Genomic DNA, 14,195 nt, shown 5'->3' with positions numbered 1-14,195 from the left:
AACAAACAAACAAAAAAAAACCCCACAAAATGCTACTGACATATTTGCCTTTAAAAGTTTTATCTTGCCCCATTTTCTCTCACCTTTTTGTACGTTCCCGCTTATACAGATTGTTGTGTAAAAATCATCCTGAGTGTCAAAAGACTGCGTAGCAAACATAGGAGTCAAGTGGTTTAGTATTTTTTCCTATAAAACATATTTGATTATTTCCTTTAATACTGTTTTTACATCTTTCATCCCAAATTACATTCAGAGGAGCGGAATATTTGCTCTCATTTAGATCTCTGAGAAAAGTGTTTACAGGTGTTTTGTAAGGTGAGAAGGAAGAAAAGGAATTTCCATTAACATTGTTCCAGAAACTAATTCTGTTGTTTTTTCTGCCTGTCATTGAGGCTTTGTCAGTATGTTGTTTTTTTTCTCCTTCTTTAAAGCCTGTAGTGTGACAGCACAGTTAAGCTCACTTGCTTTTCAAATTATTCTTGAAGTACTTGACCAGAAGTTGCAAGATGAGAAAGTCTGTTTGCCACATAATTAATAAGTTAGTGTGGTTTATAGATCACAGGAAAATTTAAAAACCCTGGAGTTCAAGGGTTAAAGATTATGCAGGAAAGGAGTAGAAATAGAACAATGCAGTGATGTTTTCACATTTTTATAGATCAATTCTCTCTTTGTATGTTTGCAGCAAATACAGGAAGACTTGAATAAGCAGTTGCTTGACAATCTGGTGAGTTTTTTGAGCAGGTCTCATTCTGACTTTCAAGAGAAGACAACAAAATGGACTTGCAGGATGAAGTTCAGAGAAATTCCTACTGCAGCTCTTGTCTTAGGTAATTTTTTTAAGATTTTTTTTGTAATATACAGCTGATTAAAACTCACAGACGCATCAAAGAAACTTACTGAGTCCCAGCAATTACTGTGAGCAATATCAGCCTCAAATATGTCAACAGAAGAGATTGGGTGGAGAGAAAGAAGTCAGATGAAACCTCCTTCCCTTTTTGTTTATGTTGCTTAATAGTCCAGTAAGTCAACAATTCCCCTACAGGTTTCTCTTAAGCAGTGGTAGCAATTTGAGGTTTTTTTGTTTGAGGCACTGGAGATAACTTTGATTACATCTCTGTTTCTGCCACCAGCATGCTTGGTGGTTTCTACAATTTAACCATGGAAATTATATAGCTTCTGTATTTCTGATATATATCCTTGCAGTGCATCTTTGCATGTAGGAAAGTAGTGTCTTTATCTTAGGAAAAGAGCACAGAGGTTTGTACCTATAAATCCTAAGCCTGATTCAAGGCAAGTTGATTACATTTTCGGTTAATTATTTCAGGGAAATTAAAACCAGGCCTGTGCTTCAAACTTACCATGAAGGCACTAATAAAGAGTGATCAGTACTCCTTTTGTAGGTAATAGTGAAAAACTACTGCTTCAAATATTTCTGTGGACAAAGTCTGAATTGCCTCCTGGAGGGGCTTGTTCTTTTTTTTTCTGTTGTTTAAAGGTATTAACAATGGCAGTAAATACTAAGTAGCTTATAGTAAATTCAGACTAAGTTTCACAGCAATTTACAGTCATTTTCCTCTTTACATCAGCCGTGAGAGGATCCAGGTATGGATGCAGTATTCTTCTAGAGAAGGTGAATATAACTTCATCTGCAGGCCTTACATGGCTGTAGATGGCTTCTGAGGGATGTTAAAAAGCCAGTCCTGCTTCTTGCAGGTTTGCACCCTTGGAAAACTGTCTTTTAAAAACCCCACCAAGCTATATGATGACATGTATTTACAGTGAGTCCCTGTTTCTCCTAATCAGGGACTGTCAAGATGTATGTCTAATCTTGTGCTAGTTTTTCATCTTTCCTCACAGCTGATGTGATACTTTTCATTCTTCCTTAAATATTTGAGGTATCTTTTGGTTTTTGTCTGTTGTTCAGTTTATTGTCCAATCATTGTGCTCACAAATAATGGGAAATATGCCCTTAAAATTTTGTCTTTTTTTTTTTCTAGGTGTAAATGTTACAGATCATGACATGACTTTCAGAGGGCTCTCGGATGTCCTTCAGGATAACATTACTCCTTATGTAGCCTTGCTGGAAGCCAAAGATTGCCCAGGTAAATACTGCAATATATAGGTGCTTCTTTTGAAGAAGGTAGCAATCAACTAGGAATTCTAGCTTTTGTCCCTAGATGCAAGAGTAATGGACGGAGGGGTCTTGAAGACTTTCCAAAGATTTGCTCCAACCTATGTAAGCAGAGTAGTAATGCCTACTGTATTTTTAGATGTATCCAGTTCCATTTAAAACACTGCAGATTGAAATGCTTTTTAGCTGTAGTATAACAGTTAAGAACATGCTGCTTAATGTATTGCATGTTGATGTTGCAGGTTGGTTTTCTTCTTGTTTAATTGGACAGTGGATATTTGCATTCCACTTTCTAAATGCTTACAGTCACATTATTTAGTGAGAGAATGGGCAGAATAAAATTGTCCCTTGCTCCTTTTTTATTTTTTAAGTAAAAATATTAAAATCACATGTGGCAGCATCCTCAGTTCTGTGGAGTTGCTGCCTTACTTATTTCTAGGTCACTCTTAAAAGCATATGCTGGAGCTCAGGTAAAGATGGAAGACCAACATCTTAACCTCAGTTGTTTCCATCTAGGCAAATTGCATGAACAGCATGCATATCATCAATGCTTTCAGGAACATGAGATATGCATTCTGGAGAGAGAAGGAGAATAATTAGAAATGTGGAAAATAATGAGTAATAACTTTGAGTAGTTTTTTATAGTATGACATGAAGTGTTTCCAGATAACCAAATGCCTTTACCATGTTTCTAAAAATGTTTTGTGAAGGCATAAAAAATCTGATGCAGAAGCTGATGGGGCAGCTGATGAACTGTGATATAGATGTGGACTCACTGGAAGATGAGGACTGTGTGCAGGTTCCACAGAATAGAATACGCTGTTCAATGCCTTGTCTTATCAGCTGGTATGACAGTGTAACAAAGGTATGTTGTTGGAGCTTTTTATCCCCAGTGTATCAAAATGCCTGACCTTTAAAACAGAAATTTAATAACTCAGCTTTGTGTTTAAAACAGAAATTTAATAACTCGGCTTTCTGTGAGAAAATGCCAAAGGTTAATTTTTAAAAAATAACATGATACTGGGATTATTTGAATATAGTATGTTACACATAGAACAAATGTGGAGTTAGTTACTGATTATGTATGAATGTCAGAATTCTGAAACATAAGCAAGAAGTACTATTTCATCATATGTTTAATTGGGAACTGAAATCTTAAAATGCAGTATCAGCTTCATGCCAGATGCTTTTCTCCCAGGAGTGCTGAGATATTTTGTTTATTAAAACAAAAGTTTACAGAAGAACAGCCATCCAGGGCAAAGGTACTGTATTAGTGCTAATGGGCCATGATGTCATCTGCAGCCCACACTACATTGGCAAGCAATAAGGAAATAACTTTCAAAATGTTTCTGTATCTTCATGTTTGCTGAAGCTATTTAAGTTTTAAGTTTTGTTTCTGTCATGAATACAAGTTACAGCTGATTTTCTGATTACTTTATCAGAGCAATGGGATAAACTAAAGTGTACTGAGTGCATGTTCTTTTTATTACTGGGTAAAGATACAGAAAATAAGCAATGTCTGTGTACACAATTCAAATCTCCCTCATTCCCAACAGAACTCCACCAGATCTGTCTCTCAGAGCTATTCTTGTAATTGTTGGACTGTGTGTTTAAAATCTCTTTATTCTTTGTACTTCATGCTGTGCCAAACAGAAGGAAGAAAAATGGCAGTTCTAGGTGCTAATAATAAATTCAGCTCACAAAAAGCCAGTCACGTCAATTTGGAGTATTATAATATAGATATGATTCAGTCTTTTTTATTTTGCTGGCTTCTGTGTATTAATGTTTAATTAATGGCTTTAAAGAAAACAGATTCTGAAACTCCAAGCAAAAAAAGAAATTCCTCCTCTAGACACTGGCAGTCTCCTCCAGTTGTAGTCATATTCAAAGACATGGAAAGTTTCACCACAAAAGTTCTTCAAGACTTCATAGTCATCAGCAGGTAATGTGACTTGAACTTTAGTTCTTCCACTCCTTTACCCATGTTCTATTTGCAGCTGTTTTGAAATTTAACAGTGAGGCCAGCTGGAATGCTGATTCCAGCATTGGAATTAAATATTGGTGCTGCTTCTTTCCAGCAGTGATTGAGCAAAAAACTACTTGCTAGATTTTAGAGGTAAATTTTTAAGATGTCTGGATCTTTTAAAATTGTTTCCAGAGTGTATTTTTGTTTGACTACTGAGGTAATGGTGCTGCTTAAAAGTCACTAGCTTACTAATAAGGGTGTATATAAAACTTCCCCAGCTGGCCAGGATCTGTAATCAGCAGCTGACTATTTCAGATGCTCCTGTACTTCTGTTCTTCTTTAGTGTAATCTGTCTTCCTTAATGTAATTCTGTCTTCCTTAATGTAATCTCAGGCATGCTAATCAAAACCTCATGCTGCTCTCCAAAAAAATCATCATGCACTTAAGTCCCCAGGTTGGAGCTGTTAGAATTGAGGCTGCAATTCCCTAGCAATTCACTTGTTGTGCCACCAGCAAGAAATTGTATAGCTTGTGTTATTATCTTCATCTCAGTCTTAAAAATGTTTAATAATAAAGGTGAAGTGGATAAGTGTGAGAGGTTCCTCTGATTTGTTAATCACAAGTTCTGATTCCATTTTAAGATTCTCTAAGGCTATCAACAGTGGACAGTAATATATGAAGTTTATTGGTTTCATGTTTGTCATCAGCAATTTTTTTTTTTGAGGAATTAGAGAAACAATTAAAATCCAAAGTCAGAAAGTTGCTGTGGCAAAAACAAAGGAAAGGAATAAATCCACAATTTTAACTTAGAATGTATTTAAGATAGCATATTTTGTACATTCTTGAATCTATTAAAAATGGAAAATAATGATGACATGATACTGAAAACACTGTATTTTGTATAAATTGTATGCTGTCCTCAAGGAATACACATTCAGTCCTGATTTTCAGTTCTAAAGCAAATACTAAAAAATTATCTGAAGAGGAAGATTAAACTGGAGAAGTTGGGGTTTTTTAAAAGTGTGATTGGAACAGAGACATTGGAAATGTTTCATATTTACTTTGAATTTATTAAATTGTGTAAATCTTGTAAATTTTCTTGGCTGATACCTATTTAATGTATCTTCTTACTTTTTCTTTGTATCTTTGAAAAAGTCCTATTATAAGACTCAGTTCTCTGAATATAACTTTTTGGGAAGGTAGGATCAGCACAAAACTAACTGAAATTATGCTTTTTGTGCCACTTTCTAAAATTTGAATCTGAAAATGGAATTTCATTTTCTTACCTACTTTAGGGATTTAAGTAGCATCCTTGCTTTTTTAATTTTATTCCACACCAATTCCTCTTTTGGTTTACTGGCAGCAGATCTTTTAATTTACACCTTTCTGCATTTAAACTCAGTGCTGTAGTAGGAATATAATGCATTTGTTACACAAGCTTCTATATAAACTATTTCTCTTTTTTTCCCCTTCCCCCATTATCCAGTCAACATATCCATGAATTACCTCTAGTGCTGATTTTTGGAATTGCTACATCACCAATGATTATCCACAGACTACTTCCTCACTCCGTTTCCTCTCTGCTGTGCATAGAGCTTTTCCAGTCCCTTTCCTGTAAGGAGCACCTGTCTACTATAATTGATAAGGTAATTCCCTCTCTAAATAGAGATGAAGAGTATGTGTGTGTTGAAGCACAGTTTACATGTGTGGCCTTTAAATGCAGGTTTGTCTGAAGGTTTTGGAAAGGACTCTCTTCCTGAGAGCTGTGGATTTTAGATATTTCTACTTGCAGCTGCAGAGTAGTGCAATACTGAAAGCTCCCTTCTCATACTGAGACACACATACACACACCTCCTTTCATCTTTCATTTTCATTGCCTTGTGCAATTACACTTTGATATTCACACTTCTTCATTAAAGATGAGCTGTGATTTCAGCTTTACTTTGTTCCAGAAAAAGATAGCTTTGAAACTTAGCTAAAATTCTGAAAAATAAAGTTCAGCCTGATTTTTGCCACCTGTCAGACATTAGTTGAGTTATCCATATGTTCACACCATGTATAAATGTTGTGCCTGTGGATTCTTGGGAGACCACAGGATTTCCAAAATCTCTGTTGCACATGCTGAAAGTAGTGGTATCATTGTTTATTACAACAGTCTCTGTTCTATTTGTAATTTTACAAAAATAGCATTAAGCAAAATTAACTTAAAATGTTGTATTAGTGAAAGATACTTACAAAAATGTGGTAAAATAATAAACTGAAAATCAATCTTTGCATGGATATTTTAGTAGAAATACTGTTTTTTAGAAGTTGGGAGTGTATTTAGTATCTCATTTAGTTGAATGTTAATACACACTAATAGTTGTATCAAGTTGTATATATAAGTTTTACTGATTTGAATTCAGGAGAGAATTTCTGCTATGGCTGCTTTTAATGTTTGTCTCCCTTGTAGTTGCTTCTGACATCTCGGTTTCCCTTTAAACTGGGAGAAAAAGTTCTGCAGGTTCTCATCAACATATTCCTGTACCATGACTTTTCTGTCCAGAATTTTATCAAAGGATTTCAGGTAGGCAATAGTAACAAGAATTCAAATAATGATTGTGAAAACAAAGGGTAATTATTAGGCACTGAAAGATTTCTTATGTCCTAGTACTGCTGAATTGCATGAAAAAATACCCTTTGGTAACAGTTTGGATCTGTGAACAGATGGATATTTTAAAGTCTTTACTGATAAGGATTTAAGGGCAAACTTGAAGGACCAGTATGAAGAAGCAAATAAAAGCTTACTCTGCCACAAAACCCGCAATATTTTAAGGTTATGTTTAAAAGGGTGACCTGGCTTAGTGGGCAGAAAGAGCTGTATTTTGCTATAGATTAATTTGTAGCTTTCTAGCACCACTGGCAGAACTCCCCAGTTCTGATCATCTGCACCAGTTCCTTGGTCTCTGGTTTGTTTTGGTGTGAGTAGGCTACAGCAGTGTTTCTTCCCCACTTGAACTCCTCTGGCACAATTTCTGGATGCACATTTCCTGCCTTTTCAGGGAAATAGGAGCTGCAGAGTAATTTACTTGGTGCCTCAGAGGAGGTAATACTTGTGCTCCAAGCAGTTGTGTAGCAATGTGGGAGTTATATTTACTCTCTCTCAGGAGACAAAGTCAAGAGCTCAGGGGGTTTCCAGAAAGAGTCTCTACAGAGATATTTAAGTTTTTATTGTCTTATATAGTTCTTAATGTCTAAATGTATTTCTGTGTCTAGGTCTCCTTGTAGCTTTTGTGGGTTGCAGACAAGAGTTCTCTGAAGAATTTGTAGGCCCTGTAACCTGTTTGAATGCAGGATTGTTTCTTTCTTACTTAGTTCCCTGTATGAGCCTGCTAGTAAAATATGCCCTTTTGATTTCATATACATTTAGAATTTCTTTGATTTTTTTGATATATAAGATTCAGTGATTACATATGTCCAGGAGAAATATCCTGACCATAGTACCTCTTCCTGAAGACAGACCTTTGTGGGCTTTCATAGGTTTCAGCTCCTCTTATTTGAAAGATTAGTACTTCTCCATTGGCCTAACATGCAAATACAAGTTTTAGACTTAACTCTGTATGGCTGTGTCCATGTGTGTTAAAAGAATTCAAGGATGAAGCAATTTCAGATCAGATTTTCAAAGCGATAAAAACAAGAGATCAGCATCATATTATTACATCTATGTGTGATGTTACATAAGAGGGGGAAAAAGCTGAGGTACTGAAAATGAATAGCACACAGAGCAAAGAAGGTAATTATGTGACTGTGTACATCTGTATAATCAATGTCCTATAGTGACTTATGGAATATTTATGAATTGTAATTGTTTTTTTAAAGGAGTACCATTGCTCCATTGTAGTATATGCAGTGTAGTTGTAAGAAAGTATTAAAAGGTAGATATAGCAGGGAGATTTAAGTTTTTTAGCATCCCTAGTTCTTGGTTTGTTTTTCAGCTCTGTATTGTGGAGCACTTCTATTCCCAGCCTCTCAGTATACTCTGTTGCCACCTGGTAGACATTAAGAAGAGAGTTTATTCTTTGTCACATGATCAGTGTGAAAACATTCGGCGACTGCCTTCTTTTAGAAGGTAAGGGTGGAAATACATTTCTTGGACAATCATGTATTGATTTGCTTTAAAAATATTAAAAGAATCTGTAAATATGGTTCTGTGACCACTGTAGCTCATTTGTGCACGTTTCTGTAGCAAAGGTAAATTGATCAGAGGACATTTCTAAATAATTTCAGGAAGCCTCTAGGGTTTTGGAGTGGCCTTTCAACTTGTTGGATTTGACTGTCCTTTTTGAATCTTACCAAAGAAAGATACATATTTCTTATAGCAGCATAAGCATTTTAAATGTTTCTAAACATAGGATCTTCCTTTACATTATAATTTTATGCTGGTTTTATTTTTTTTCCTGCCATAAGGTATGTGGAAAAGCAAGAGTCAGGGAAACAGATTGAACTGCTGACAAATGACAGCTTCTTAAAGGTAAAATTTTTAGAATGTCTTTGGAGAACATAAATAACTTGCCCAATATATCACTTTGTGGAGCATAATAAAATAAAAGACCAAGATGTATCATTCTGTATAGTATCTTTCATACAGAACATACTGTGCTTTGTGACCAGTAATGAGGAATTAGGATTGGCAGGTCAAAATTCCAAATCTCTAGGGTTGCCAGGTCAGCCTTTATATGAAGCTTCACAACTTTCTTACATCAACTTCTAGCTATGTCTAGAAATAAAACTGCTTAAAAAGAAGGATACAAGGTTTATTTATGGCCAGGTCTTTTCATGCTTACCCAGACTGACTTTCTTGGAAGGACAGTTAAGTGTTTGAAGAATGTGTAAGTTATCTTGGAGATTATTTCTTAAGTTTTTAATCCTTCATAGCCTCTGCATAGTTTCTGATTGAACTCAGTAGGGCAGAGTCTGTGTCCCAAGACACACATTCACCCTACACCTCATTCAGGATTAAAACTAATTTGTTGCATGTTTATCTGAAGCTTTGCCAACTGGTTGAAGTCAGACTACTACTATTGTGAGCTGTTTAGGAATTCAGCAACAAAAATCTGTTGGTTATTTTCACCATCTGAGCCACTCCCAGTAGAAGCATTGCTGAAGGTAAAGGGTTTCTCCTGGCTCTTCATTTCAAGTATTTGTAACCTGTAAGGCCAATGGTACTTTCCTGGTATGCAAGGCCATTTCAAGTATGAAGAACCATGGTAGTGGCTGGAGGGGAGGTTAGGAGCAAACAATATGATAAGTACACGTACAGTATTCAAGATGAGATATGATTTTCCATCATTTTATGATCCATTGTCTTCACTGGCAAAAATAACTTAAGCTACAACTGTTCCCCTGTCCTTTATTCACACCTGCTTTGAAAGCTGAATAGTCATCAGCTTAAACTTTATATGTTTTCAACCTTACATGTTTAATAATAGACCCCTTATTTCACAAGTCTGAACTTTTAACTTTGGGAAGGAAATTGTAATTCTCATACTTAGGAGCATATGATGGTTCTCAGAGATTTTAATTGAAGAGATTTGCTCTAATCTCAATAGAGGTAGGACCATTACTGCCTTGCCAAGCTGGCAGAATATTCTGCCTGGGGAAAAAAGGTCCTACTGCTGCATTAATGGGGTGCTGTTTATTCTGATTATGCTAATCTAGTGTCATGGCCAGCTTTGGAAACACTTTCAAAGTCACTATAGTAATCTTTCATATGAACTTGATGTTTCAGCACCAGGTCACTTTGGTCTTCTAGCTTGGCCCCTGCTTCTGCAATACACTTTATCAGCCTCATTTATATTTATTATTGTTACCACTTTTGTAATAAGTATGGGAAGAGTTTCACCTATTTAAAATTATCAGTTTTAAAAGCAATTTTACATCATAATTATTAACAAATCTGTCTGAAATGTTCTATGGCAAATTTAATTTGAAACTATGTATATGTGGCAATCTTTTTATCTCTGTTCTGGAATAGTCTTCTAATGACATTTTCAAACTATTCTAAAATAGATTATGCCTTTTAACTTTATTATTTGGCAAAATACATTGCTATTTACTTATATTAACTATATTTGTCTTGAGCTAGGACCAAAATGAGGGACATACAGATGTGTTAATGCTTGGGGTTTGGAGAAATGAGGTTGATGAAGCAGTGTTTTCTTAGCTTATTTTGTGGTTGGAATAATTTTTTTCTTAATGGTCCTACTTAAAATTATAATACAGACTTGTGAATGTCTACCTTAAGGTTTTAGAGGTTGCCTTAAGAGTTGTTACATCAGTGACTCTTAAATTTCCATATATAAAAATTCTATGGGGAGAAAGAGTGTTAATGTTTTTAATAATTTTAAACTCTTTTTAACATTATAAAGCTCTCTGTAGCACTGTCTTTGTTACTTTCAGTCTTTGCAATACATTTTCTTTCCATAAATTTGTACTTCCTTATATTGACTGTAGACAAGGTTTTACTTTTCATTTATCTTTAATACCCTTTGTTTCACTTTCATTCTAGAAAACTTCAGTAGCTTATTTAGTTTTTCTCTTTCCATTTGGAATAGTTGGCTCAGAGTTAGGCAAAAGGGCAGTTCAATATGTAGAGGATTCTGTAGTTTTTTCCTCTTTTTGACTGAAGACAGAGGAAAGATCTTTTGATTCACAGACTTAAATGTAATGACCACAAAGACTAAATGACTTCAGTACAGTTACCAGAATTTTTGAGTGTAGCTTACCAGAATCAATATATGCTTCCATGGCAGGCCAGTGATACTGTGGTACCATCCAGAAAATTCAGTAGCAGCAGTCAATAATTTCTGTTTCTTAAATGTAATTTTCTATTTCTGTGGTTCTCAACACATGAATAAGCAAAAGTCAAATTAAAAGCACATAGGATAATCTACTGAATATTTATTTGTTTTCTGTGAATTGTTTTTTTTATGCCTATGTAACTAGTAAAAAACAACAGCCACCCACAATATAAGAAATAAATTTTTAAATGCTTTTGTAGTATAAAAATGTCCGTTTTTGAGTAAATGTAGCTATGTAACTTCTCATTGCCTGCTAAAGGAGTAGTGTATGCTCTCATTGTTGTGAGATGACATCTGTCTAAAGACCTAGATATAGTTGAAAATAGTAGAATAATAATGCTAGTCAATTGCAAATCTCTACTGAGCTGGAGGAAGAAAGTAAAAGTAACAATATGCAACGAGAATGCAGTGAACTGTTGAAATACAGCTCATTTGCTTAGTGTTCTCAATTTAAGATTGGTGATTTAAATCATAGCACACTACAATATCAAAACTTCAGAGTAATTTTTAGTGCTTTATGGGAATTTTGAATGGATGTCAGAATTACTTTTAAAGTTATTCTATCACTGTAGGAAGAAACAGAGAAGTTGCTGGAGGACTTGCATGTTTACCATGAAAATTATGTTTCAATTCTGAGATGTCTTCATGTTTTCACATCTTCTCTTCCAAAGTATCCTTTGGGCAAGCAGGTGATGTACTGTTATATGTGGGTCTTGTTGGGTTGTTTTTATTGTGGTTTTGGTTTGGTTTTGGTTTTTTTATTGCCTCAAAGTATGACATCTAAATAAATATTTACTCTTCATTTATTAATGTGCTGTTTTGCCTCCTGATTCTTAAAATGGAGAGAGATACTTTCTTGCTGTGGATAGAGCATGTTGTTTTCTTTACTGGTATGGGTGATACCTTGACTGTCAGCAGAGTTTCTAGGAGGAGGCAGTTGTACAGATCAGCAAAAAGATCCTTACATTGACTTCCTCACATCTGAGATTACCTGTATGCATTGCAGAGAGTGTACACTCATGTACCACCTATTACATCAATAGTCAAATTCAGATGAAGAGACTGAGTTTTTAGCAACCTTCTTTACAAAAAAAAGTAACTGTAGGAGGAAGAGTGATAGACTCTGTTAATAGTCCTATTGCTCTGATGTCATTTAACCCACCTTCTCATGCTAAGCAATTTCTTCTACTAGAGGAACAGTTACATATTCTGTGCATGTGCACTTGTCTCTCAGTTCTGAATGTATTTCATACTATTACTAGAATCTGTCACTGACTACAAAGGCAGCATGAACTGTGCCAGTGTTTGAGAATAAAAGGATGTTTTAGCTGGGGCATTTGATTGGAGTTCCTTTCTGTTACTGCAGTTGTCTTCACCTGAATATTAGTGGTTTGGAGCCTGGTGCAGAGCAACAGTCTCCAGCAGAAGCTTAGTTCTGGAAGATACTAAGAGCTCTCATTCCTTTTGCAGTCTTTCTGCATCTTTGGAAAACAGGCTCTAAAGGAATTGCTTTGAACAGCTTGTTGTAAGATTCCCATATTACTTTGTAAAACACTTTATTCTTTCTTCACCTTCTGCGTAACAGATCAGGGAGTTGCATTGTGCTTGTTTGGAAAACCGAGTGTGGGAGACAGAGGAGTATGAGTCATCTCTTCAACTAGCAAGGTGATTTTTTTCCCATTTTGTTTTAATACCACTGTACACATGGAAAGTATCAGTCATCAGTTATTCTGGAACTTAAAGCTGAAGATATTACCTATTCACAGCTAGTTTTAGGATTGTTTGCAAGTGTAATTGACTGCTGTTTTCAGTTTGGTTTTCTCCTGATTTCTGTGAAATTCCACCAGGTTCTAATATCTCATATACCCTGAGTAATTTTGGCTGAAACCACTGAGATTACTTTGTGTGAATGAGAATGAGTTGGGCTTTGTCTTTTAAAGTATGATTGTGGTAGATATTATCAATCAAATGATTGGTCTTGAATTTTAATCTGTTGTGAAAATTAGGATCTCTTCCAAATGAATAGTAGCTAAGGCCTTTCTTTTTTATTTTACTGCTTTCCTTCTCTTCCTAATTTGCCTTAACAGTTTTTACAGGGACTGAGTTAATTTTTTCTGATACTGTGAGCGTAGGACTTCAGGAGAGGCTGTACTTGTGTTGTCTGTCAGTGTTTAAAATGCCAAAGTTGTCAAAGCCAGTCTTCTTGATAGAAAAACTTTTGCAGTGTTGTAGCTAAGACTTCTAAATGTGCTTTCAACAGACATGTGGCAGTGTCTGTCTCCTGATAGCTGCACTCATTCAAACAATCCCTTGGCTTTGTCACACAATGCCATAACTGTGACTGCCTCTCCCAGACCCCCTGAGCTGCTCAGGTTTGATGTGTCTGGCAGTAAAACTGCACAGAAAAAACATACCAGTGGTGGATGGAGGGTAGCTTTCTGGGCTGATACACACACACACACAAGGAAACACACTCTTCAAACTGTACCTTTGCCATGCTGAGTGGTTCTTGCACATAGCCACTTTTGTCTGTTCTTTACCCTTATCCCTTTGAAAGGATTACATGCTTGAGTTGTCATTTCTGCAGTCTTTCCTTTGTGCTCCTTCTCTGATTCTTCTGAATCTTGATACTACTCAGTCACCTCTCAGCTCTTGCCCACAAATGTCATTCTGCTTTCTCCACTGTCTGTCTGTAATCTCTTAATAACTCTTGGCCTTTTTTCCCTTCTTATTTTTCTTCTCCTTTGTTTAATTTGCTTTAATCCTCTCTGAATTAATCTCTCTCTTCTCCTATCTCAAAGTTGGTGCTGCCATCAGATTCTGGCTTGCTCCCCTTTTATTTTTATCTGTTCATCTCCCTGCTGTTGTTCTGTCCTGGCTCCCACTGTGGGAGCCTCAGATAGAAATACAGTGATCATGGTTGCTGCTTTCATAGATGGTGATTCTATGATTTTTTTTTTTTAATTCAGAAATTCTGTCGTTTTTCAGCTTTTAAGTTCTGTTTGCCTTTTTACAAATAATTCCTCTTGTCTCTTCTTTTTCTATATAGAATCTTGCTATTATCTTTCAGAAGAAAATGATAAAATGTGGTCTTTCCCCTTCTACTCACAATCTTTTTTTCCACGTTTTGTTCAGGTTTAAAAGTTACTCATTGTTCCTTAATATCTCTGCCTTCTTAGGAATCACATCACCTGTTGATAGCTTTATGTTTACACTTCCCCATCTCTTACTTCTTTTCAGTGTTTTTCTGGAATCCATA

General features: G+C 35.6%; 1 protein-coding gene across 2 annotated transcripts in view; it reads left to right on the top strand.

Moving 5' to 3' along the window:
• The window catches only part of ORC3 (origin recognition complex subunit 3), a 34,511-nt gene that overhangs the window by 7,450 nt on the left and 12,866 nt on the right, over positions 1-14,195 (top strand). For both annotated transcript variants that reach the window (XM_021545728.2, XM_021545721.2), the window contains exons 4-13: positions 683-827; positions 1,998-2,102; positions 2,842-2,996; positions 3,937-4,073; positions 5,584-5,743; positions 6,550-6,663; positions 8,072-8,205; positions 8,544-8,607; positions 11,509-11,625; positions 12,522-12,601. In XM_021545728.2, the coding sequence (XP_021401403.2) occupies positions 683-827; positions 1,998-2,102; positions 2,842-2,996; positions 3,937-4,073; positions 5,584-5,743; positions 6,550-6,663; positions 8,072-8,205; positions 8,544-8,607; positions 11,509-11,625; positions 12,522-12,601 (1,211 nt within the window). The remainder of the gene's footprint in view (positions 1-682; positions 828-1,997; positions 2,103-2,841; positions 2,997-3,936; positions 4,074-5,583; positions 5,744-6,549; positions 6,664-8,071; positions 8,206-8,543; positions 8,608-11,508; positions 11,626-12,521; positions 12,602-14,195) is intronic.

This window comes from Lonchura striata, chromosome 3 (assembly GCF_046129695.1).
Source record: "Lonchura striata isolate bLonStr1 chromosome 3, bLonStr1.mat, whole genome shotgun sequence".
NCBI lineage: Eukaryota > Metazoa > Chordata > Aves > Passeriformes > Estrildidae > Lonchura > Lonchura striata.
The sequence above is the reverse complement of the archived record's forward strand: the minus strand, read 5'-3'. Positions and strand labels throughout refer to the sequence as shown.